The sequence below is a fragment of the Mesoplodon bidens genome (assembly GCF_964165515.1).
Source record: "Mesoplodon bidens genome assembly, chromosome: 1".
NCBI classification, from domain to species: Eukaryota; Metazoa; Chordata; class Mammalia; order Artiodactyla; family Ziphiidae; genus Mesoplodon; species Mesoplodon bidens.
In genome coordinates, this window is record NC_138176.1 from 213406436 (window position 1) to 213433168 (window position 26733).

Below are 26733 nucleotides of genomic sequence, written 5' to 3' on the forward strand. Positions count from 1 at the left end.
ATGTATGCGTGGCTCAACTTTTATGTCTTCCTTTATGTGTGAGAAAGCATTCTGGCCATGGAAGGAGGGGGTCTCTTTCTATTCTTTTTTTCATATATTATAGATGATTTTTAAATAAACTTCAAATTTAATTGGTGTTTAGGAAAATAATTCTTTACTCCTGAGACAAAGGATTATTTATTTTATAAATTTAGCAAAATGGTTTATTTTGTTTTCATTTAAAGAACTACAGCTTAAATCCAATCCTAATGAAATCCCCATAATTCAAATAATTTTAACAGTTATACAGAAGTGTTCCTAATTGATAAATATAATGATGGCCAGTTAATGATTTCTCACTGATCTTGTAAATTTTTAAAATAAAAGATGGGCTTTTTTTCTATGAGATATTAAAAGTCTCTTTAAATTAGATCCAGGACACCTTTTGCTCTGTAATTTTTCAATATATTTCAACGCAAAGACAACAAACAGTGCTTAGTTTCACAGAATATGAGTTTTTACAAAGTTACACACTTTTTCTTCAGTCTTACTGTAAGCTAGCTCTTACTTATGCAATGGATGCAGTATTATTGCATGGCTTCTCCCATTGAGCCAAATTGTCACTGAGCAACTTGTTTGCATAATCATGCTAACCAACAAGATAACATGGCTTTCTTCAGAAAAATCCCCTGCGTATAGGTAGAACAAAAACAAAAACATACAGCATGTAAGTGTTTGCTGGTGATGTTACCTCACTAAAGCGACACTTATAAAGGCTAATATAACGAGTGTTACATGATTAGCTAAGCAACTCTTATACAGTATAAGGTACCAAGTGAAATACTTTGAATAACTTAGGGGTTCTATTAAAGAATGTTCTGATCATATTTATCCCCAAAGGACAAAACTTCATCTATTTAATTTAAAAAAGGTATGCTAAAATTATTGATAAGAGAAACAATCTCTAATACAGGTATACTACTAAGCTAATACTTGTACTCCATAAAAATTCAGTCTCAAACTTGGCTGGGTCCACAGTGCTAGCTGGCAATCCCCCCATTCCATCTGCCTTTCCCCTCTGCAAATACTCTATACCTTTACCACTCTTCTCAAGCTTTCAATCTCATCTCTTTTCTTCTAACTCTCAGAGGATAACTTCATCTCCAATTTCATAGAGAACACAGACCCAAAAGACAGGAACTCCCTCAACATTTTATTTCCATCTGTCCAATTCTGGCCATATACAAAGGGGATCTGCACCCACAGTCATCTTTCATCTTTCACACAATTCACTCTATTTAGGTCTTTTACTGAGAACAAGTTCTCCCAGTAAAAAGTAATTTCTAAAAGAAAATAAAATTTGTTTTTGGAGAGATGTCGTTTCCTGAAACACAATTCAGCACACTGTTTAATTAAAGGTTTTTCTTAAAGAAATTCAAAAGCAAGTCTCTCACTTATTCACTTATCTCACTTATTCAGCCGCCTCTGATATAATACTATAGTTATAAAAGTCATTAGCAAGATTATTTATAATTCTCAAAGTACTTCACTACCATTCAGGCTAACCAAATACCCTTTACCATGATTATGGAGTCTTTGTTTCTTATTGTGGTCACACAGATAAAATGTTACATTCAAGCTTCAGCATCTGAATATATATGAAGAAAAGCAAAATATAAATACATTGATACTTGATTTAAAAATAACTTCAATTCCAAATTATGGTGAGTAAAAAAGAATTAACTAAAAATAAGAATGGGGGAAAAAAGGGTGAAAAAAGAAAGAAAATAAGATTAAAAGAGAAATAGATAAGAAAGGGTAAAAGAGAAAGAAAACTAGCTTTACCTACTTTTCACTTAAGCTAGTTCACTGTACTATTCACTTTCTATGTTGAATTATCTGATTAATCACTATTCAGAGTCCTTAATCCTTATACTTTAGTTTCCTTAGACAGCAATTTCAGTACAATATCAATAGTTTCCTTAAGCTATAGCAGGAAACCATAACAGTATTTTCTCTAGTGTTTCATACTCAGAAGTTCATTTTCTTTCCAGAAAATCTTTTCTTAATTATAAAATTAATAAAGTCAATCTCCAAAACCCAGCTCATAATTTTCCAATTCTACCTAATTCTTCTGCTTTAAGTAGAAGTGTATCATGAAGTAAAACCAAAACACTGAGACAGAATGATCAGAGTAAGAAAAATATTAAAAGGAGAGGACGTTATAGTGTTTGCATATGTATAAAGATAGACTTAAAGAAAGAATATAAATACAAAAAAAACCTATCCTTCATTAATATAAGTAGGAAATTGAAAATGCTGTTGCAATTTGCCCTCAATTTCCTTCTCATATGAAATTCTCCTGTTTTCATATATATATATATATATGACAAAACAATTCTTTATCCTCTTTCTATATTGTTATCTAAACACTGTACTGTGTCAAAAATTGAAACAATTTGCCTCAAAAAATTTCTTTCTGTAAGTAGCTTTGTGGCTTATAGTTACTTTAAAAGATGGAAACTTCCATAGAGTTGGTAATTTACAGACTGATTTTATAAAGAATATAAAGCATAAGACACCCAGAGTTCAATTCCTCAATGTCTGTTCTTCTACTGAATTATAACCCAAACCCATTTTTTAGGTGTTACAACATTAAACTTATATTAGTATCAGTTATAATTGACATATAAGTTATTTATTCCTACCTGAGAACTCCATCTACTTGGTCTTTGGTGTAGCCTTTTCCACTTTCACCACTACCAGAGGAGCTGTCCTTTGTGCAGTTAGGCTTGCTTTGATCACCACTACCTGACGGTTTTCGGCAATGAGGGCTATTTCCAGCAGTGCTCCCATTTTTCATAATTATTTCCAATAGCGCTGTGGAAAGATACAGAAAGCATACTATCTCTGTTTACATCAAGGTACATACACATGGTCTTGAGAAAAAAGTTATAAAGCTGACAAATTGTGTACTTCAGAAAGATACACCATAGGGTCTTTTAAAATAAATAGCAAGCATTCTCTTATATACTTAGCTGTTGACAGACTACTGATCACCATTTAGAAGTAGAATATTAAGAAGTTTAATGTTAGTAACTCAAAATTACTATCATCCAATAACTTATGACATACTTTTATTTGTCACATCATGGTGAAACTGCAGAATACCAAAGAAAAAGATAGTCCTTAAAGTAGCCAATGAGATTACCTAAAAAGAAACAGAAATTAGACTTCCTATTTATTTCTCAGCAGCAACAATGGCAGCTAAGTGAGTAATATCTTCAAAATACTTAGGGAGAATAACTGTCAACTTGAGTTCTGTACTAATTTTCTGAAAATTAGATAAGAATAAAATAAAAACATTTTCAAACAAACAAAAACTGAGAAAATTTACCACTAAGATTTCACTAGAAGATACTTAAAATACATATTTTGAACAAAAGGAAAATGCTTGCAGACAGGCTGAGATGTAAAAGGGAATGGTCATGATGAGGTCCAAATACTGTGGAGCAAACACTGTGGTAATGTGTGAGTAAATCTAAACTGAGTCTATAAAGCAACAGTATATGTCTGGGATCTCCTATAAAATACTGGAGAGGCACAGAAGAGGGGTAGAGAGAATATATGAAATAAGAATAGCCATGTATATTCATAATGATTAAAAGTGGGAGGGTGGTAGGGATTGATTAAACTATTCTCTCTCCTTTTGAGTATGCTTGAAACTTCCCGTAATGAGTTAAAACTAAACATTGAAAAAAAAATCAACAGAACTAAAAGGAAAAAACAGAGAAACCCACCTTGACAGTAAAAGATTTTAACACATTTTTAATCCACAACTGACACTGGGTCAATTAAATAATCACTAAGGATACAAATGACATAAACTTCTAATTTATCAAGTTTGATCTAAGAAACATAAAGTAATTATATCCAACAAATGTGAATATTCATTCTTTACAGGCACACAAGGAATGAAAATTGACTACATTATAACTAGACCATAATATTATCCTCTTCAAATCTCAAATAATTAGTATTATAATATACTACAATCTCTGAGAAAAATGCATTTAAGTGAGAAATCAATTACAAAAATGTAACTAGATCACAAATGGGTTGGAAAGGAGAAGAGTCTAGAAAAACTCATGTATCAGAGAAACAATCATAATATAAACAAGAAAATAGAATTGAAGAAAAATGAACATACTACATATCAGATTTTGTGGGTCATCAAATGGTGCTGGCACAACTGGAGAGCTATATGAAAAACAATGAATCTGGACCCCTTCTTCACACCATACACAAAAATTAGCTCAAAATAGATCACACACCTATATGTAAGATCTAAAACTATAAAACTCTTAGAAGAAACTATAGGAGTAAATCTTTGTGACTTTGATTTAGTCCAAAATTCTTAGATTTGACAAATTAAGTGGCAAAAAAAAAACAGAGAAACTGGACCTTATCAAAATTGAAAACTTTTGCCCCTCAAAGAATATCATCAATAAAGTAAAAAGACAATCCACAGAATGTGAAAAAATATTTACAAAATCATATATCTGAAAGAGACATATATCTAGAATATATAAAGGATTCTTACAATTCAGTAATAAAAGGACCAAAAACTCAATTAAAAATGGGTACAGGATCTGAATAGACATTCTCCAAAATAGATATACAAGTGATTAATAAGTACATGAAATGTTGCACAACAATAGCCACTAGGCAAATGAAAATTAAAACTACAATGAGATACCACTTTACATCCACTAGGATGACTATCATCAACAAGATGGACAATAACAAGTGTTGGCAAGGATATGGAAAAATGGGAACCCTTATACATTGCTGGTGGTAATGTAAAATGATATGTCCACTTTGAAAAATCATCTGGTAGTTCTTTAAAAGATTAAACATATAGTTACTATTTGACCCAACAATTCTATCCCTGGGTGTATACCCAAGAGAAATGAAAACATACATGTATACAAAAACTGGTTCACAAATGTTCATAAGAGTATTGCTCATAATAGGAAAAAGCTGAAACAACTGAAATTTAAAAAATTTTTTAAAATGAAGTATTGATATATGCTACAACATGGATGAACCTTGAAAACATGCTAAGTGAAAAAAGCCAGTCACAAAAGACCACATATTGTATGATTCCATTTATATGAAATGTACAGAATAGGCAATCTACAGAGACAGAAAGATCATTTGTTGCCAAGGGTTACTGGGGAGGGAAGGATAGAATTGGGGAGAAATGAGGAGTCATTGGTAGTGAGTATGAGGTTTCTTTCTGTGATGAAGAAAATGTTCTAAAATTAATTGCTGTAATGGTTGCACAACTCCGTGAACCCACTGAATGGTATACTTTAATTGAATGAATTGTAAGGTATGTGAGTTACATCTCAGTAAAGCTGTTATATATATATTTTTTAAAAATCCAGCATTGTCATTGTCACATGGCTTGTGGGATCTCAGTTCCCTGACAAGGGACTAAACCCGGGCCACAGCAGTGAAACTGCTGAATCCTAACCACTAGACCGCCAGGGAACTCCCGATAATTATTCTTAATATTTTACATATGAGAAATTTCTTCCATATCTTTTTCCTAGCTAATGCATTCAAGAGGTCACCAAAGACATAAGATATTCAGTTTTTATAACAATCTAGCTGTAGATGGTACAGAAAGGCTCTTAATTAGACACCAATCTAGTAGTTATTAACAATATAAGAATAACATATAGTTAATTTTTAACTATAGTTTAGTTCATATTTAATGCAATGACATTAACCTTGAGAGCAGAAGCCAGCATGGTCTAGTGGGTAGTGGTTCACAACTTTTTAATATGAAAAATTTTGTGGAAATTCTGGGAAGACAGCAGCTTACATTCTAAATCTCATAAATTAGAGCAATTAGACAGCAAAATCAAAACCTCATGTAAAAAATCCCAAAATACAAGAAGGTGGGGACAAGCCACCAATAGTTACAAGATCTATGTGGATAGTATCATCTGTGCAGGAAAAAGCAGAGGACAGTAACAGGGCATTTTACCAGTCCACAGGACAAAATAACTGCAAAATAGCCAACAGGGACTCTCTATGAAGCAGAGCAGGCGAAAATGAGAGAAGTGAATAAAAAGGAATGGGTTTTGCTCACTACAATAGCATGTGATTGAAAGGGTTCACAATAAACTCTTCAGGGCATCCAGTCACTACAACTCTCAAAACTAATCAGTCAAAGCTCTCCTCCAGAACAAAGCTACACCAAGGAGAAACTGCTGGGAACAGGATCCAAACTGAAGAAACGAGAGGCAATAGAAAAAAAAAGAAAAGCGAAATTCCAGATAAAGTGGGGAAGGAGAAAGGAGTGAGGAGATCTTATGTAGCAAGGTGACATACTTTCAAACATTACACAGAAACTGGATAAGATCTCTGTGTATTTAGAAAGGCTAACTAACTTCACATAAAAATGAATAAAAGGGGGCTTCCCTGGTGGTGCAGTGGTTGAGAGTCCGCCTGCTGATGCAGAGGACACGGGTTCGTGCCCCAGTCCGGGAAGATCCCACATGCTGCGAAGCGGCTGGGCCCGTGAGCCATGGCCACTGAGCCTGCGCGTCCAGAGCCTGTGCTCTGCAACAGGAGAGGCCACAACAGTGAGAGGCCCGCGTACCACAAAAAAAAAAAAAAAAAAAAAAAAAAAAGAATAAAAGAAAATGATAGAAGTGAAATCTGATACAAAGTTACATTAAAAAAAGAACAGGATAAATCTCTGAACACAATGAAAGCACACCACAAAGACTTGCCAACAAAATAGGTAAACACTATAACCTATTATTTCAAAACAAGCTGAAAAGACTTTTAAAAATTATTCACAATACAAAAGAACAACATAAATTAGAATTAAAACCCCCAAAATTATCTATGAATAGCTTAGGTGATAAAACTCAGGAGACAAAAAAAAAAAGAAAAGGAAAAATCAATTCAAAAAAGAATTAAACTAGAAGAAACAAAGAGTTAATAAACACAACAGAACTGCTGTGTAAGTGAAAGAGAACATAAAAAGGACAATTTTTTAATTAAAACAAATGAAAAAGGCAAAAAATTAGAAAGAAAATGGCAAATATTGAAGATAGTTAAAGAAGATCCAACATACATATAATGAGTCCTGAAGAAGAAAAATACAGGAAATTAAACCAATATAACAATTGGAGAAAACTTTCCTGATATAAAAATAAAAACATCTGAAACCACATAATGAAAGGGCAAATCATGTACTAAGAATACTGACCCAGAAAAACCAACATCAAGATATACTCTAGTAAAATTAATTGGGCATCTAGTCAAAAAGATCAAATGGCTTATTCTCTTATAAAGAAAATCAGATTGTCATCGGACTTTGCTCATCAGTAGTACTTGCATAAAACAATAGAAATATATATTTAGATACCCAAAGAAAGAAAATTTGAGCCAAGGATTTTGTATCCCTCACTAACTTCAAGCATTAAGAACCACAGCTGAACTGTTTTCAACATTCCAGAATTTAGGGAGCACAGTTCCCACAAGGCCTTCCTAGAAATCTACTAGAGAACAGGCTTTAGGAATCCACAATTAGACATACAATGACATAAGGACTGATGGTGAACATTAAATGTACAGTGACCCACTGAGTTAAAACTGAACAACAATTAAAAGAGAGCACATAGTATGTAATAATAATATGCTCTGACACTGTAGATAGGCTCAAATATTTTTTAAATGGTAGGCTTCCTCTGTCTTTCCTTTTACTTGTAAAAAAAAAAGATTATTTGTCTTCTCTTCCTTTCATTTTCATTTGGCAGCTGAAGCCTGGACCAAAGAAACTTATTGGGACCAAGGAAGCACTCATAGCCAAAAGCATGGCTGAGCTTGATAGGTCTGCACCAATGGGATCAAAAATGCAACTCATTACATACAGGGGGAAAAATGAACAAATAAGTAAATCGATAATAATGGGAGCCACATTTCTTACTCTCAGAAAATGGAATTACAGGGGGCTTCCCTAGTGGCACAGTGGTTGGGAGTCCGCCAGCCTATGCAGGGGACGTGGGTTCGAGCCCTGGTCCATGAGGATCCCACATGCCGCAGAGCTGCTAGGCCCATGCACCACAACTACTGAGCCTGCACTCTGGAGCCCACGAGCCACAACTACTGAGCCCGTGCACCACAAGTGTTGAAGCCTGTGTGCCTGTAGCTCGTGCTCTGCAGCAGGAGAGGCCACTGCAGTGAGAGGCACGCACGCCACAGCGAGCAGTGGCCCCCGCTCACCACAGCTGGAGAGGGCCCATGCGCGGGAGCAACGACCCAACACAGCCAAAAATAAATAAATAAAATTAAATTAAAAAAAAACAAAGAAAATGGAATTACAAATATGAAAACACAGGTTAGAATGAACCCTGTGGACTCCAAACAGAGGTGTGTGAATCTTTGCACAGACTGCAAAATTAATATAGATTAAATTACTACAGGCATGTGTATACCCACAAACATATATAACACACAGATATACATACACATACATACATGTGACATACACACATACATGCATTCATACATACATATATTTCTTTTTTTAAAGATTTATTTATTTACTATTATTATTATTTTTGGCAGCATTGGGTCTTCGTTGCTGCATGCCAGCTTTCTCTAGTTGTGGCGAGCGGGGGTTACTCCTTGTTGTGGCGCGCAGGCTTGTCATTGCAGTGGCTTCTCTTGTTGCGGAGCACAGGTTTTAGGCACGTGGGCTCAGTAGTTGTGGCTCACAGGCTCTAGAGTGCAGGCTCAGTAGTTGTGGTGCATGGGCTTAGTTGCTCCACAGCATGTGGGATCTTCCCAGACAAGGGCTCAAACCCATGTCCCCTGCATTGGCAGGTGGATTCTTAACCACTGTGCCACGAGGAAGTCCCCATACATATATTTCTTAGCTCTACCAAGAGGACCTAGAGGCAATGACATACCTGTAGCAACGAGCTTATCAAGTGTCTATATCTTAGTTTCTAAGTACCATTATCCACTAAAAAGAATCAGGACTCCTGGGGAGAGAACTGATTCCCAGGGCAGAGAAAGTAAAAAGTAAGCCTGCAAACTTTTTTGTGCCAGAAAGGAAGGAAGTTCAAAGAATGATGACGACATGTCAAAAAGACATAGCAGCCAGCTTGAAGGGGCTCCTACTGACTAAATCTGAGGCAATCTGAGCATCAAAATGAATAACAATAATAATGGATTAAATAGGAATCCATGAATCCATACTAATAAATAAAGTTGAGTGCCAACTAATAAACTGCAGAAGAAATAATGGAATAAAAAAACCAACATGTGGCAACCATCAGAAATTTATTCTGGAAAGAATCATCAATGGATGCTAAAAGGAGTTAGTGAAAGTTTGTTGTGGAACAGGACATTTACAGTTTCAAAGTATTTTCCCACAAAATTTATTAATTACAAGAGGGGGGGAAAAAGTAAGTTTAGAGTGGAGAAACCTGGTAATCACCAACTTCACCAAGTGATCAAAGTTAACCTCACCAGTAAGGACCAAATCAACATAACATGTCTCCTGATAAGTTACACTAAGAACATGGTATGCCTGCCAAAGATTCATATGAGGAAATGTCAGCCAAACCCAAATTGAGGGAAATTCTATAAAATATCTGGTCTGCACTCATCAAAAATGCCAAGATCAAGAAAGAAAAGAGGGCTTCCCTGGTGGCGCAGTGGTTGAGAGTCCGCCTGCCGATGCAGGGGACATGGGTTCGTGCCCCGGTCCGGGAAGATCCCACATGCCGCGGAGCGGCTGGGCCCGTGAGCCAGGGCCGCTGAGCCTGCGCGTCCGGAGCCTGTGCTCTGCAATAGGAGAGGCCACAACAGTGAGAGGCCCGTGTACCACAAAAAAAAAAAAGAAGGAAAAGAGAGGGGATGTAAATTGGTACAGCTGCTATGGAGAACAGTATGGAGGTTCCTCAAGAAACTAATAATAGAGCTACCCTATGATCCAGCAATCCCACTCCCACTCCTGGGCATATATCCAGAGAAAAACATGGTTCAAAAGGATACATGCACCCCAGTGTTCATTGCAGCACTGTTTACAATAGCCAAGACATGGAAGCAACCTAAATGTACATTGATAGATGAATGGATAAAGAAGACGTGGTACATATATACAATGGAATATTACTCAGCCATTAAAAAAGAATGAAGTAATGTCATTTGCAGCAACATGGATGTACCTGGAGATTATCATACTAAGTGAAGTAAGTCAGACAGAGAAAGACAAATATCATGTGATATCGCTTACATGTGAAATCAAAAAAAGATGATACAAATGAGCTTATTTACAAAACAGAAACAAACTCACAGACTTAGAGAATGAACTTATGGTTTGGTTATGAGGGGCTGGGGTTGGGGAGGGATGGATTGAGAGTTTGGGATTGACACGTACACACGGCTATATTTAGAATAGATCACCAACAAGGACCTACTGCATAGCACAGGGAACTCTGCTCAGTACTCTGAAATAACCTAAATGGGAAAAGAATTTGAAAAAAGCATAGATACACGTATATGTATAACTAAATCACTGCTCTACACCGGAAACTAACATAACATTGTTAATTGTTTGATTAAACAAGCAATTGTTAGTCAACTATACTCCAATATAAAATAAAAATTGGGCTTCCCTGGTGGCGCAGTGGTTGAGCGTCCGCCTGCCGATGCAGGGGACACGGGTTCGTGCCCTGGTCCGGGAAGATCCCACATGCCGCGGAGCGGCTGGGCCCGTGAGCCATGGCCGCTGAGCCTGCGCGTCCGGAGCCTGTGCTCTGCAACGGGAGAGGCCACAACAGTGAGAGGCCCGCATACCGCAAAAAACAAAAGCAAAAACAAAAACAAATAAAATAAAAATTAAAAAAAGAAGAAAAAAGATATCTAGAGAACAAAATATGCCAAATAAATGCAACATATGTCCTTTTTGCTATCAAAAACATAACTGGGAGAACTGGCAGAATTTGAATGAAGAACATGCATTAATTTCATGAATCTGATGGTTATACTGTTGTTATGTAAGAGTGTCCATGTCTTAAAAAACATACACTGAATTATTTAGGGGTAACAGGACATCATGTCTACAACTTACTCTTAATTGGTTCAGGAAAAAATATAATAAGAACAAATTGTGTATGTGTGTGGGTGGGGGAGAGATAGCAGGGAGAGAGAGGGAGGGCACGATAAAGCAAATGCAGTAAAATTTTATCAAATAGGAAGCCTGAGTGAAATGTACATAGGGAAGTCTACACTATTTTTAAGACTTTTCTATAATTTGGAAAGTATTTCAGAATTTTAAAAAAGCTAAAATATGGAGGGAAAATAGAGAGAGTATAAGAAAAGAAAATATAGCTGTTTTCAGTAATTTTTATCAGCGAGGTAGTATTGGTAATATTACACTGAAACTATTATGCATATGATGTGGCATAAGCAAATAAATAACCATGACATAGTCTATCATTTGCCATGGCCTTGAAAACCAGGATTACTACTGTGGAAGGAAAAAAATAGAAATAGAAGTGAGAAAAGTTTAAACATCCCAAAGTGCTTAACTTGAATTGGACTTACTAGTATAAACTTATTAAGCTGTTTAGCTTAAAAAAAAAATTCCCTAGTCTGTACACTGAAAAGGCTCAGAAACAATGAACAATCTATTAGAACACAGCATCCTTTTTTTTTTTTTTTTTTTTTTTGTGCGGTACGCGGGCCTCTCACTGTCGTGGCCTCTCCCATTGCGGAGCACAGGCTCCGGATGCGCAGGCTCAGCGGCCCTGGCTCACGGGCTTAGCCGCTCCGCGGCATGTGGGATCTTCCCAGACCGAGGCATGAACCTGTGTCCCCTGCATCGGCAGGCGGACTCTCAACCACTGCACCACCAGGGAAGCCCAAGCTACAGCATCCTTAGTATCAGATTGTGATACTGAAACACCATTTTCCACTAAAAGAAACCAGGGCTTACTGGAGATATGGTTGATTCCAGGTCTAGTATAGGGAATATATAAGAGGAACCTGAAACTTTCTGTTATACCAGAGAAAGGAAACTATTAAAGACTATTGCGAATGTGTCTGTAGGACTCAGGAGCTAACCTAAAGGTGTTCCCACTGGCCAGATCTGAAAAATAATATTATCTGCCTTTGGAAAAAAGAAGGAAACTCCTTTTCTTGAAAACTGATAAAAGCAGTCAAGCACTTATCATACCCTGCCTTCCCTATATGAACTGCACCACTGTGTAACCCTAAGACAGGTGAGGGGAAAGTGTCTCTTTATAGAAGTATTTCAGCCAATAAAAGAAAAAATTATTTTTTAAAGCTTGTTAAAGCCAGATGTGAACGTGGTTATGTGTGTTTCTATTTGCAGGTGGCCACAAAGTCCCTATGCATGTTAAGTAGAAGTTATCTGTACATTCCCTTTCATTCTTAGCACAAACACATTCTCTCATGGACATCTTCCATGTTAACAGCTAGATGCTAGATATTGTTAAAGTGGGATCATACAGTTGCTTTAAATTTTCAAGTTATTATGATACTGAAAATCTTTCTACAATTTCATGCATAGGAGCTGTGCTTCACAATGGCTGTGTGTATACATGCACTCATGCCAAGCACTCTTTGGCTCCAGAAGAGTAAAAATTTGGACAAGTTCCATTACCTCTGGGTCTCACTATCCAGTTTTATCATCTTAAAAATGGAATCAGCAAGGTTTTCTGGATTAACAATCACTGGAACCAATGCCTGAGAAGGTAAGGGATTCAGTTCAAATACTGCCAGAATTTAGAACACATTGGCCTTTTCTGATTTATTAAATGTCTTAGCTATCATATGAGATCTCAGTTACTACAATAATGTGCAGTATTACAAACATTAGTTGGGCAGATACAGTACTTATAAACCAGATTACATTTACTTTTGGTTTTAAAACTATGCAACCTTATTTTATGTGTTCACTTTCCAGACAAACAGCTTTGCTTGTGGTTTTAATGTAATTTGTACTTACTTTAAGTATACTCCGTATTAAGGACCAGTGGAAAAGTAAATATAGTATTAAAAATGGTTATGTGGATAATCTAAAAGTGAAAAACCAAGATCTGTTTTTATTTCATAAGGCACACCTGTTATATATAATGTCCATCACTAATAAAACCTAAAATAAGAACACATGACTTGAAAAAAGGATTTTTTCTTTCCTCCTCACAAACTGGAAATAGCATTTATTTGTGTGATTATAAAAGTAATGTTGTTCAGCTCATTAAAAAAGACATAACAAAGTGAAGATCACTTATAAATCCCACACAAGAAAAAAAATCACTCAACCATTTTGGTATATTTAACTCTAGTTACTCTAGTTGGCTAGCTGTCTAGCTTCTCATATATTCTGAAACAAAATGAGAATAATCTACAAATGATTGTAGCCTGCCTTTATTAAATTCATAATTCAATGTATATATCACTTTAGACAATAAATCTAGGTCCACATCATCTTTATTTTTTAAGACCTTATTCAGAACTATTGCAATAGGGGAGAGAGAGCAGGCTGAACTCTGAATTCATTAAGGCAGCTGGGAATTTGTAGCCAATAAGCAGGGTGAGGTGGGTCAGTGGATGGAAAATTACTGAGGCACATCATCGTTTTTAATAGGTGCATAGTATATGAATGCAATGCAATTTATTTAATCAATTCCCACTGATGGACTCTTTCCAAATTTTTGCTACAGTGACAACCCTTATACATACATTTTTGCACACTTGTCCGATTATGGAAAAACTTCATTTGTGAATATATTACCATGAAAAGGCTTACAGCTATAACTTTTTCATTTATTTATTTAACAAATTGTCTTCATTGATAAGGGAATAAAATTATATAAACAAGTACTATTCCAGAAAATCTAGGCTTTACAGATGCCACAAGTATATGCAAAACACTGTTAGACACCCTATGAGTAGAAAAGATGATTAACATTAAAATAGCTCCTGACAGCAGGAGAGGAACAACCATATACATAAATAATACAAGGAATAAATGCAAGGCAAGGAGAACTACATGTTAACTAAGAAGGGAATGAGTAGTTGAATCCAAACAGAGATTAATCCTAACTTAAGGTAATTATTTTATGCTTAAATAGGTAACTAAAAAATGACAGAAAAGAGACGAATACTATATTGTTAACTCCAAGGCACCATCCAAATACTTTTGCCATAGTATTCAATAGTAATACACGAAATTCTTATAGCTGTTAATAAAATAACCTTATAATAATCCTGTGAAGACTACAGATAAAACTGCGGCCCAGGAAAGGGAAGGGGAATGACAGGAATTGAGCCATTTTTGTGTCCAGCAGATACTTCCTATTTCATTCTTCTAGAATGTAAGCTCCCAGAGGAAAAGAACTCTGTCTTATTGTTCACTGACTCCCTAGTTCCTAGAACAGTGCCTGCCACAAAGAAGTATGGATTCAGTAAATATTTGTTGAATAAATATATCCCCATTTTATAGATGAGGAAATTGAGGATCAGAAAGACAGTTATGGATGTAGGGGCACAAAACCATTAAATTAAGGTTCAAACCAAATTCAGTATTCTTTCTTCAACTATAATGTCTGAAATAGTTTGGTTATTAGCTGAAATTTGGAGATCATTTTATAACACTTGGTGCTATCAAAATAACTGTTCTGAATGTATAATTTACACTTGTCACTACATTTTGATTAAGTCAGAAACAGAAGAAAACAGAATTGCCTTGAAAGGAATAGGCTGGATAATACTCCAGATGTGAAATGACAGTTTTAAAAGCTTTATTTTACCAATTTAAGTGTGACAAAGGGGGTCAGAACTTTGAGTTTTTTATCAGATTTAAAATTAAAAATAATGCAGCAAAAAAAAAGAAGAAAAATCTACACACATATGTCTCATCTGAGGGGAAAAATAAAAAGAGGACTATTTTAATTGCTATTGTGCAGATAGATGCTGCAAATTATACGTGAGTTATCCATTCAATAAAGTAGACACAGGATGGCCTTTTTTGAAGCTGGAGGCTGCCATTTGGTTCAAATTACTTGCAAAAATTAAATTGCTTTTCTCTGAAAAAAAAAAATCTATACTTCAAACTGCCTGCCAATTAGTATGAAACACTAAAGTATTAAAATACCAATGTAAAGAATTAAAACAGTGAGACTGTATCTCTGTAAAACTCCAAAACATATCAATAATCCAATAAATATACAGTTTAAGAAACTAAAATGTAATTTACTTTCACATGTTGACATTACTTTTCCAGAATATTTATATGTCCTATGTAGAAGACATATACATATATCAATCCTTTCAAACATAAACCAAATTCACAGTATGAAAATATTTGAAAGCTGTAAAATTCAATTTGCTTAGAAGTCCACTGCAATAAATAAACTGTAAAATAATATTCTCAACTAAATACTTAGAAAGCAACAATGTCCTAGACTCATTTGAAGATGCTTTTCCTCAAGGGAAACTCCTGCCAGTTTTTTAAAGTGGTTTATCAATCAGACTTCTCACCGGGCAAGAATAAAATGTAAAGAGGACAAAAATTCTGGAATTTAGCTAGAACTTAGTCTTACATCTTCTCATTCACTGTATAAAAATAAGAGAAATCAAAATGCAATGTTTTATTTTGCCTATCTTATCATGAAAACACATTCACCAAAACTCTGAGTTATAAGGATTTGAGGGTAGTCTAGAATAGGTGAAATTCAGGTATAAAAATTTTTAATTCCATTTTAACCAATAGCTTCAATTCCCTTCTACACTAAATACTTTATCAGGAACTTATACAAATGTTCTAGATCTTTCCCTCCCCTGAATTCTTAAATTATTCTAATAAACATCTTCTGAGAACATTCTATGTAAAATACACTTTAAGTATTTGCACGTGACTTAGCTAATGTTCACATGGGCCCTGTGATGAAATCTTCCTTTTACTCATAACTAAACAAGGCCTGGCAACATTAAGCAACTCATCCCTGGTTACAAAGCTGTCAGAGGCAAAGTCTGCACCTGAATAAGGTCTTCAGACTACACCACAACTGTAATCAACCACTTTATTTGGTAATCACATATTGCCGTACAATACATTGTACTATTAACTCTCACTGTTATTTTCTTAACTTTCCCTATGTTCATGACTTTAAGAGCAACGTGCTGTGCTTTGATATCTTACAGTATCTTTAGTATTAGCAGATTGATTCAAGTTGCTTGTATGATAGAATTACAGACTACAAGTTTAAAAATTCTCAAAGCCTCACACTTGTTAAATGGAAGTGATACCAAAATAATTGAGTGCTGTTAAATGCCTTCCATGTATTAACTCATTTAATTCTCATAGTAGCCCTATGAAATCGGTACCTTATTGTCCCATTTTGCAGACAAAAATGCTAAAAGCTAGAAAGGTTATCTAACTTGCCCAAGATTAAAGTTACAAGCTAGTTTTGGGCAAGGCTTCAAAAGCCAAGGTATTCTGTCTCGAGTGGTTACATGCTCAATGTTAAAACTGTCCCTCTAAGACTAGACAATGACTAAATGAAATCATGTGTTCATACAGTTGAGAAATTCAAAAAATTTTAACTCTGGGCAATGATTTCTTGGATATGAGACCAAAAGCACAGGCAATAAAAGCAAAAATAGACAAATGGCCCTATATCAAACTTAAAAAACTCCTGTACATCAAAGGAAACAACAGAATGAAAGACAACCTACAAAATGGGAGAAAAAAATCTGCAAATCACATATCTGATAAGGAGTTAATATCTAGAATATATAAAGAACTCCTACAACTCGACAACAAAAAAATAACCTAATTTAAAAATGGGCAAAGGACTTGATATTTCTCAAAAAATGATATAAAAATGGCCAAGAAGCAAATAAAAAGATGCTCAACATCACTAATTGTTAGAGAAATGCAAATCAAAACCACAATGAGATATCACCACACACTTGCCAGGATGGCTACTATCAAAAACCAAAATGCAAACAAACAGAAAATAACCAGTGTTGGTGAGGATGTGGAGAAACTGGAACTCTTGTGCACTGTTGTTAGGAATGTAAAATGGCGTTAACTGCAATGGAAAACAGTATGGCAGTTCCTCAAAAAAAGTGAAAACAGAATTACCAATATGATCCAGCAATTCCATTTCTGGGTATATATCCAAAAGAAGTGAAAGCAGGATCACAAGGAGGTATTTGCACACCCATGTTCATAGCAGCATTATTCACAGTAGCTAAGATATGGAAGCTACAATCTATTAGAGATGATGAATGGATACTGAAAATGTGGTGCATATATATGCAATGGAATATTACACAGCCTTCAAAAAGGAACTCCTGTTATATTTATGCTACAACATGGATGAACTTCAGGGACACTATGCTAAGTAAAATAAGCCAGTCAAAAAAGGCAAGTACTATATAATTCCACTTATATAAGTTATCTATAGTAGCCAAATTTTTAAATGAAATTACAGTGGTGGTTGCCAGGGGCTGGGTGGGTAGGGAAATGGGGAATCGTTTAATTGGCATAGTTTTAGTTTTGTAAGACAAAATTTTGGAGATCTGTTGTACCACAATGTGAAAATGGTTAACACGACTGAACTATACACTTAAAAATGGTTAAGTTGGTAAATTTTGTTGTGTTTTTGCCACATTAAAAACAAAAAATCACTAACTTCTCTTTCATTTCCCTCTCCTGTCCTTCCTGGTACAGTACTTAAAAGCAGTGTAATGAAAAGGATAGAGAAAAGTACAGAATGCAAGGGCTTTAACAATGTAGAAAAAAATTAAGAAAACAACAGAATGAAACAGGTCTCCCCACATTCTTACTGACTTACTGATAATTTTTTTCTTAAAAAAATTAGTGTAGTGTAGTGGTGAAGGGCCTTCTGGAGCTAGAGAGCTCAAGTAGTATTCTGACTTTGCTACTAATTACTGTCTGACCTTGGGTAAGTTATTTTCATTCATTTACTCATTCATTCATTCACCAAAAGTCTGTTTCCATATGAGTAAACCTGGTTAAATGAATCCTAGGATTGTTCTGGGGAGTAAATGAAACAATTCATGTAAAACACTAGACACTTTGTAGCGCTCAATACATGCTGGCTATAATTACTTTATAGCCTAGAAAGCAGGACAAGAACAGGACTTCGACTAAAGGAAGTCCAGTACTCTATTCCTAAACATGTGCCTCATTTGCCGATAATTATGGTGCTATCGAATCGGATACTACTTAGCAAATCAGTCCTGACTCTACCATTCTTGCGCTCCTCTCTTCTAAAGAACTCTCTCTCGGAAAAGCAATGTCATCTCAGGTGTTCGAAAACGTTTGCTTTGGCAACAGTGTTTCCTACCCCAGAGGCGGTGGAACCAGGGACCTGTACATTAACCACCGAGTTCCCCGTTCCTCTCACTTCATTAGGGGCCTAGACCTTATTTGGGGGTGAAGATGAGGAGGGAGGGGGACACACACCCACACACCCAGATATAAAGCCCCACTCTGATGAGACAGGACCAGACGAATCTCCTGGAAGAATGACAGCTGGACATTTACGAAAACCGACCGGGGAACCGGCAACTCTCGCCTGCCGGCTGAGAGCCGGCATATCGCAGGCAAGCTGGCGCGGAGGGAGTCTCGGGCGGTCCACAGCAGGCCCGGCTGGGTCGGTCAGGGCCGGGGCGGGGGTGTGTCAGGGAGGACCGTCCGGGGGGGCGGGCAGGCGGGGTCGTGGGGCCCAGGGGCCCCGCGGCTCCCAGAGGGGCGATGGTGGGGCGGGGGCGGACTGCGCGGCGGCCCGGGGACCGGCCGGGGAAGAAGGGGACCGAGGGCCTCACCGCGCGCCGAGGGCAGTGGGTAGAGCTTCTCGGCCTTCTGCAGGAAGCGCTGGGCCTTCTCGCGGTTGCCGGCGTTCAGGGCCTCCCGGGCGATCTCGACACATTTCTCCGCCTCATCCCGGTTCCCCTCCATGGCTTGTGCCTTCTTCCGTTTCCTGCGGGAGCGCAGCGACGAGAGGCGGAAGCCGCCGTCGCCGAGGAGGGGAGGCCGGCCGGGGTTGGGGGCGTGCGGAGGCGAGCGGGGAGGAGCGCAGGCGACCGCGGCGGCGGGGCCCGGGCGCGCTGGCGGGCTCACGGCTCCGCCTCCTCTCCGCGGCCTCCCCGCCCCCCGCGGGCCGCTACGGCTCGAGCCGCATCCCTCCCGGTCCCCGGACTGACCTCCCGGGCCCGACCGCCTGAGCCGACTCGGCGGTCCCTGCCTGGCGCGGCCCGGCTAGGGGCCGACCGACCTGGGGGCCGGAGGTGCGGGCGATAACGGGCCGGCTGCCCGCCGGGGGGATTCCGACGAGGCGGGGACCCGGCCGCCCGCAGCGGCAGTGCCATGCCCCCTGACCTCCCGGGGCGGCCCGCTCGGGCGGCAGGCCGCCTTCCTATAGCGGCCAGGCGACGGGTCGGGGTGGGGACGTCCGTTTTCGGGAAGATTCCCAGGGATCGAAGGCCCCGCCTCTGGGCCCCCAGCCTCGGGAGGAGTCCGTCAGGTGAGGACCGCGCTTCCGGCACAGGTGTTCAGGTAGCCCAGGAGAGCTTCGTTTGACCCTCACTCCTGTTTCATTGCCGTATTTCAGCGATACACCATTTTTCTGACCCAGATGCCACTAAACTTAGTACATCCAAGAGGTACAAAGCAAACACATAATTTGTAGTTTGCACTTATTCTGGTGAAAACCACAACCCTAATAAGGCTTCATGACCAAAAAAGGGCGGAAATCAGCTCTTTGGGAGCGTATTACCATCACATAAGTTAACTTGTTGGGTATTCTCCCTTCTCCCATTTTAACATCACCCCTTGTGAAATGATGTACCATGTCCTGTTGGTCTCCTCGGTGAAGGGAAAGGGCCCACTTTTTGCTTGGTAATGTCCTCTTCCAAATTTCAAAAATTAAGAACTTGCCAGGAACCAAGTGTCGAAATGATCCGTACTACAAAATAACCATTTTCACACAATGCTCAGTAGATATTGTTAGCCATGCCAGCAAATATGAACTCAGGACTTTCATAGAAATCCTGATTCCCCTCTGTAAAAGGGGAATAGCACGTCCCCCAGAGATGTTACCGTGTATTGAACAGTTTAATTCAAGGAGCCTTCAAAACAGCCTGCAGCACACAGAAAACACTATTCTCAGTCTACACTGGAAGCTCCTTCCGTGGAGGTAGCTACGTACAGGACTTCCCTGCCTGCTCCCCACCTCTCCCACCCAGCTCCACCACACTCCTCCGGCGTAGTGCTGCCGTCACCAACAGCAAACACAGCTCACAAACGGCGATGGTCAAACTTAACCTAGAAAACAGCAACGTGTCCCATGTTCCGGCTCCTGCTGAAGTGTTAAAACCTTTAATAGTTCATTACGTAGTAGTAAAAAAAAATTATACTTGTGCCTTCTGACTCTGATGTACAGAATTAACAGTTTAATTTCAAGGAAAGAAACGTGCTTAGGTTATTGCTGGATAAGATACCTATTCAAAACAAAGCTGTTCCTATTATAATCAAGCAGATTTTATACACAACTAGTTTGGGATATGACCTTTATTGAGCTTATCCACCGGAGTGGAAATAATGTCTGTACAAAACCAAATGTTTGTTACTATAACTTCTGCATCACAATTAAAATCCAAACAGTTTTTTAAAAACAGTCAACTCAATCAAAACCCACTACTTCAGAATCAATAGCTTCTTTGAAGCCACAGTAACACTTAAATATGGTTAAGACTCGAATGCAGAAATTTGGTTGGTTGGAAAGCTCATTAAACTTCCAACTTGCTCAAATAGAATTACAAAAAGGCAAAATTGTGTTTTTCACAGAGATACAGTCCACTGGAATCACCAACACTGGACAGCTGTTAAGAGTATTTAGAGTCCTGAGATAATAAGGAATCCAGGCATCCTTTAGACAGTCTTCTGTTGTCCTTTCTTCCCAATCAGAGATTTGTGGATGTGTGGAATGACACCTGGAAGAAGGATAAAATAACATAGTACTTTAAAACCAAGAGAGTTTAATGTTCAACTTGGAAGACGTCTTTAAATGTGAGACCGAAGTGTGCGGAGTAAAAATTCAGAAGTACATACAGATATCAAAGTTCATGATACAACCACACTACAGATCACTGAAACTATACTGTGTCTTCTAGACTGAAAATTACTAGTGGGAATTAAAGCAAAGAATTCTTTTCTCTAAAGAAATTAAAATTTTAGTATTTACATACCACCACCAGCAATTGTAGCCTTGATGAGAGAGTCCAATTCTTCATCTCCACGAATAGCAAGTTGCAAGTGACGAGGGGTAATACGTTTTACCTTCAAGTCTTTTGATGCATTTCCTGCCAATTCAAGTACCTAGAAGACAGAATGTAATCAATTTCCTTCCCGCTTTCCTTATCTTCAAGATCCTGACAAGAATCAAAGCCTCATGAACGTGTATCTACCAAGTGTCATCTCCCCCACTACCTGAACGGCAAGATACGCAAAAGCTATAAAGGGGGCACGCAATTTTATTTCCTGAAGCCGCAAACTCAAGCCCAGCAGGAGCCCATCGTGAACACCAGCCCCCTCTAGCGTTGTCAGAAGCTTCTCGCCGCGTTTAGAGCCTGGGAGTTTTCTTGCATCACTTTCCTCCTTCCCTCCCGCCGCCTCCCCTCACCCACCCCCCCAATCTTTCCCAGATTATAGGCTTACACCCATTTACCTCTGCGGTGAGGTACTCCAGGATGGCTGCGCTGTACACAGCGGCAGTCGCGCCCACACGTCCATGGCTGGTCGTCCTAGATTTCAGGTGTCGATGAATACGGCCCACCGGGAACTTTATTTTTAGCATACACAAACATAAATGCACAAAGGTAGACGGGCCAAAGATGGTAAAATTATACGCGCGCCAAAGCAAGGGGAACGGACGCTGGTGCAGCAACGCGCCCCAGCACCCACACACGTGATCGCCCCCCTCCCTGATATTTATTGTATCGGTAAACCAAGTCGCGACACCATCACCCACGCAAAGACGAAACGCTCATCTAGAGTGATGGTAAGTAAACAAGAGAGGAAAAGGAAAGAAAAACGCCACGATTCCCAGACTGCACGAACCACCACTGACCTGCAAACCGGCTCTCTGCGAGCGGGAAACCGCCTTTGTCTTGGCCTTTCCGGAGTCCTTCCCAGCCTTACCGCCAGCCTGCGGCGCGCACACGCCCGCGAGCGAAGAAGGAACGCAGAATATAGGATTACCAGGGCGGCGCGCCCCTCCCCCACCGCGGCGCGGCCCGGGCGCGAGCGCGGCCCCGTGCCCAGCCGGGGTCTTCGGCCCGCCGCGCGCCGCAAGGGCGACCCCGCCCGCCCGACCCGCGCTGCGCGCCCGCCGCGGCCGCGCGCCGCCGTCCACCCGCTCGCCGCCCGCCGGCCCCCAGCGGCGCTGCGCGCGCCACCCAACCGTCGCCGCCCGCCGCGAGATCGGAGGCTGCTCCGCTCGCCGCCGACAAAACACCTCCCCCCGCTCTTCCAAATCCTGTCTCCGCGCGTTCCCAGCCGTTGCCGCTTCAACCCCATCTCCGTTTGTAACGGGTTTTTCTCCCGCCGGCAAAAACCCGCGGAGTCTTCGAGTGCCTCCACCAAGTTTACCATTTCAAATTCTGCTGAAGCTCAAACAAGCAAGGCAGAGAGAGGACTAGTCAAATACCCAGCGAGAACCTGCCGCCTACTCCTTCTTCGCACCGCGATTCAAACTGCGCTGTCTCCCGCCTTCCCCGCTCCCTTTATACTGCAGAATGTTCCCTCATCCGGGAACTCGGATTGCTCATCCCACCAATGGCTGCTACCCGCCCTCGGGACTCGTCCTTGAAGCCCCAGCCAATGAGCAAGCGAAGAAAAGGGAGGAGGGGCGGGCGCTTCGCAGCTCGAGCCGCTATTGGGGCGTGGGGAAGGTGGTGGGGGAGGGCGGAGGGATGGGAACTGGGGAGAAGAAGGGCACGGCGGCGGGAGGGAAGAAACAGAGCGAGCTACGCTGCGGGAGCAAGGGGACCCGCCGGCTGTGGTCACATGTCTGGGAGGAGGGGCTGAGAAGCTTAGGGGAGGGGCACGCAGTACCGAGCACCGCCCCCCTCCCCGCCCTGTCACCCGCTCTGCCTTCGTCTCTTAGCCTGGTTCCAGAGACCACGTGAAGTCTCCGCGGGGTCTAGCGCGCCCTCCTTCCCGCCCTGCCCCCCCCGCAAGAGCACCTCGCAGGCGGAGACCCACCAGTCATCATCCTTCTTCCGGGGCCCGGGGTACCCTCCTCCCCCGTCCCCTCTGCATCCCTGCGGCTCCTCCGGTCTGACAGGTGGCGCGAACGCGTCCAGTGAGAGGAGCCCCGAGTTCATCGCGAACCACAGCCTTGATAGTGATGCCGCGTTCCTTCCCCCTAGGCGAGTCCGGAGCCACCGACTGATCGCGACCCACTGTTGCCACTTCATTTTCAGCTGAATGTCCCTACTCTTCTTTCCTCACGACTTGTGACTCCCCTACCTCCCCTACCCCACCCCAACGGGATAGTTTCACAGGAAAATCAGTGAAGCAAAGTCACCTCGTTGGTCACAAAAGACGTTTTGATCTACCCATAGAGGGCTTGGGGTGAGGCGGTTATCTTTTCTTAAATCATAAGCCATGTTTTTCACGAAATTACATGTCAATGGGTTGTACCTATAGCCTGGTGTCTAAAGTTGATTTAGTGAAACCTCAAAGCTATTATGTGTCAACTTGTATGCTAAACAGTTTGCTACATGACAAATGTTCGGTAAATGTCAGTGGGGTAACTCCCAACATGATTCACAGAGAGTTACAGATGGTCCGTGTAATCAATTGCAAATGGTGGGCTTAAAAAATAGTACCGTACACACACAGTACGATCCTAATGCCAGCTACCTAGCCTTCCAACTCATAGATTAATAACACCTGTATACATGTCCAGCTGCTTGAAGAAAGTAGTGATCTAAATCTTTAATATTTATAGTTTTTAATAGTGTATTACATTTTAAACATATTTCAGTATTTCTGACGTCAAGAAATTTTGAAATACGTACTTTTAAATACTGTAGTTTAGGTTTCAATTTGAAAGATTTTATCAAATTAGAGGACCTCTCTATTTCTAGGAGTTAAGTTCCAAGATTCCCAACAATTTGACACGAAGGCTTCTTATTTTCTTCCCCTTGCAACTGAGATTTCTTAGGATGTAATCAATAGCAAGAGTTAATCAGTTCTCCCACTGAATTGATATAATGACATTAAAAGCTATGAAACCTGGGGCTTCCCTGGTGGTGCAGTGGTTGAGAGTCCGCCTGCCGATGCAGGGGATACGGGTTCGTGCCCCGGTCCGGGAAGATCCCACATGCCGCGGAGCGGCTGGGCCCGTGAGCCATGGCCGCTGAGCCTGCGCGTCCGGAGCCTGTGCTCTGCAACGGGAGAGGCCACAGCAGTGAGAGGCCCGCGTACCGCAAAAAAAAAAAAAAAAAAAAGCTATGAAACCTGATGTAATAGTTAACCTGAGCTCCACTGAGGCTTCCTGATATATAACTCACAAACCGACATTAATACCTTTTCCAGTTTGGAGACTATATATGTACTCTTTGCTATGAGGCCCAGCTAAAGGAATTCACTGTTGCCTCACTGAACAGTGGCTAAGAGAATGAGCTCAGGAGCAGGTAGACAAGAATTCTGCTCTGCTTCCTTCTCAATGTGTCATCCTGGTTACTTTTTGGAGCTTCAAGTTCCTCTTCTATGAAAAGGGTATGGTAACACCTATTTTCACATGGTTGTTGAAAGATTAAAGGAGAAGGTATGTGATGTACGTGCTAACGTGTTTATCACACAGCAAGCCCTTGATGATAACTATGGTATCTTCTACACTGGATGTTGGGGAGGGAAGAAATAAAGTATCTTTGATTCCTAAATCTTTTTCCCTGTCTAGTGCACTGTTGTCCTTTGACATGAAAGCAGCAAGCCTGAAACCTACCCAAAGTGTACGCAACCAAGTCATCCAACATCCAAACTAAAATGCAAAATTGGTTTAATGCTTTCAATAGTTTTCCTCATCCTTTGGAGAACAGGAGAATATCAGTTTCAACACTTTTCACAGCAGTTTTGTGAAGATTTCCTACTCGCTTTGCTGCCCTGGAAACAGCATGGTAAAAATATGTTAATATTCTTGGTTTCTCTCTCCACAAACTTGGGTTTATACTAATACATGTAATACACATATATATATAGCCAGGTTGAACTCAAAGCCACAGTTTCTTCATTTTTTATAGAGGGATTCACAGCACTAGATAAGCCAACCTCATAGAATTGTGAAAGGATTTCATGAAGTGTGAGGAATATGCTCCATATATTCTAACGTGATGTACTAATAATTGTGGCACAAAGGCCATACTTCTCCTGAGTTCTTCACGTAAGTGTGATTATGTTAAAAGAAGCCTATGTGTTTAACTCAGTGTTGATGAAACAAGGACCATGGATTTAAATTCCAAATTTCCCAGTTAGACACTTCCCATGACCACAGATTTCACACACTTAATTCACAAATACAGGGCATAAGTAAAGAGGATCAGCTGAATCTACTCTACCTGATCCATTGCCATTTCAGGAAAAACAATTCAAAGATCATGGGACCCAACATCTCTTTTAATACAGCACTAAGTTATTTTTTCTGTATGTTAACAGTCCTCAAAATTTTTGGAAATTTGCTGTTAATTTTAAAATTAAAAAATTGAGGGTCTTTTCTTTTCCTATTATCCTTTCCTTGTCTATTATTGATCTTTAGGATTTGCTGGGTAGGGAGAGGGGGTCTATGTGTTGATATTGTTTTCCCAAATAATATTTCACCTATATTGGTATTTAATAACTTATCCCTCCAGCTAAATTGTAAATTCACTTGCATAATAATGTCCCTATCGTATGTTTTTAACATAATTTCAAGAAGACTGTTATTGACATTTAACACATTTTTATTATTGTATTGTCTTCTTTGTCTTTATATATACAACTGAAATGGAATACAATACCGTACATCATAACATATGATATATAATCCCTCCCTAATAAAGGAATAGATATGATCTATTCCAGTTTGGTGCTCTCAGCCTGTTAGATAAACTAGAACACAGCCATTAAATTGTACGATGTGCCAGGCAACAGGCCAAGCAATAGCAGTTGGGAGATGGGATATATAAGGCTCAGTTTCTTCCCTGCATCTAGCTGAGAGGATTAGACCAGGAAGAAAATGTAAACAATGCTCTAATCATTAAGACCACATTTCTAAGGCTGTTACAAAATAAGTACCTGATTGGCTGCCAAATCGACAGTTCCTCTAGCTTGAAGGACAGAAAAAAACATGGGCTGAAGTGTCTTGAAGAATTTATGTTTAAATGGACAAGAGGAGAGACTGACTAGAATGACAGGTTAACGTCAGGAAGCAGCAGTTAGAAGGTAAGTGTGGCAGTGATTCCTGGTTATAACCCTGTGTCTCTTTTCCCATCTTCCTCAGTACTGGATCTTCAAATTTTTAGTGGGACAGTTGGTCATCAGAATATAAGTACATTTGGCTGTGGAAATAAGTTTTGACCAAAGGGTGTAAGCAGCAATTGTAG

The 26733-nt window shown here is 39.8% G+C and overlaps 3 protein-coding genes across 7 annotated transcripts in view; 1 reads left to right on the forward strand and 2 right to left on the reverse strand.

Annotated features, from left to right (window-relative positions):
- DNAJB14 (DnaJ heat shock protein family (Hsp40) member B14) overlaps positions 1–19227 on the reverse strand; it is a 38275-nt gene extending 19048 nt beyond the window's left edge. Inside the window, exons 1-3 of one of the 4 annotated variants that reach the window (XM_081230229.1) lie at positions 18913–19227; positions 2688–2859; positions 577–1627 (exon numbers count right to left, since the gene is read on the reverse strand). In XM_081230229.1, the coding sequence (XP_081086355.1) occupies positions 1621–1627; positions 2688–2859; positions 18913–19045 (312 nt within the window). In that variant the 5' untranslated portion in view covers positions 19046–19227 and the 3' untranslated portion in view covers positions 577–1620. Of the gene's footprint in view, positions 1–547; positions 1628–2687; positions 2860–18912 lie in introns of those variants that run through there. The other 3 variants (XM_081230228.1, XM_081230230.1, XM_081230227.1) reach the window with 3 other exon arrangements.
- The window catches only part of DAPP1 (dual adaptor of phosphotyrosine and 3-phosphoinositides 1), a 505976-nt gene that overhangs the window by 106627 nt on the left and 372616 nt on the right, over positions 1–26733 (forward strand). The window lies entirely within an intron of this gene.
- H2AZ1 (H2A.Z variant histone 1) lies at positions 20639–22893 on the reverse strand. The gene is made up of 5 exons (XM_081240034.1): positions 22736–22893; positions 22215–22292; positions 21813–21926; positions 21334–21463; positions 20639–21078 (listed from the first exon to the last, which is right to left on the reverse strand). The coding sequence occupies exons 1-5, from the start codon at positions 22736–22738 to the stop codon at positions 21017–21019; spliced, it is 387 nt and encodes a 128-aa protein (XP_081096160.1). The 5' UTR covers positions 22739–22893; the 3' UTR covers positions 20639–21016.

Bases quoted from the DNA above. Each gene is read 5' to 3' on its own strand.
- H2AZ1 (XM_081240034.1), bottom strand. The intron at 21,927-22,214 runs GTCAGTGGTGGT...CTAAAAATAAAG, and splicing joins CGCAGAGAGCCGGTTTGCAG to TTCCCGGTGGGCCGTATTCA. The intron at 21,464-21,812 runs GTAAATGGGTGT...TCTGTCTTCTAG, and splicing joins TGGAGTACCTCACCGCAGAG to GTACTTGAATTGGCAGGAAA.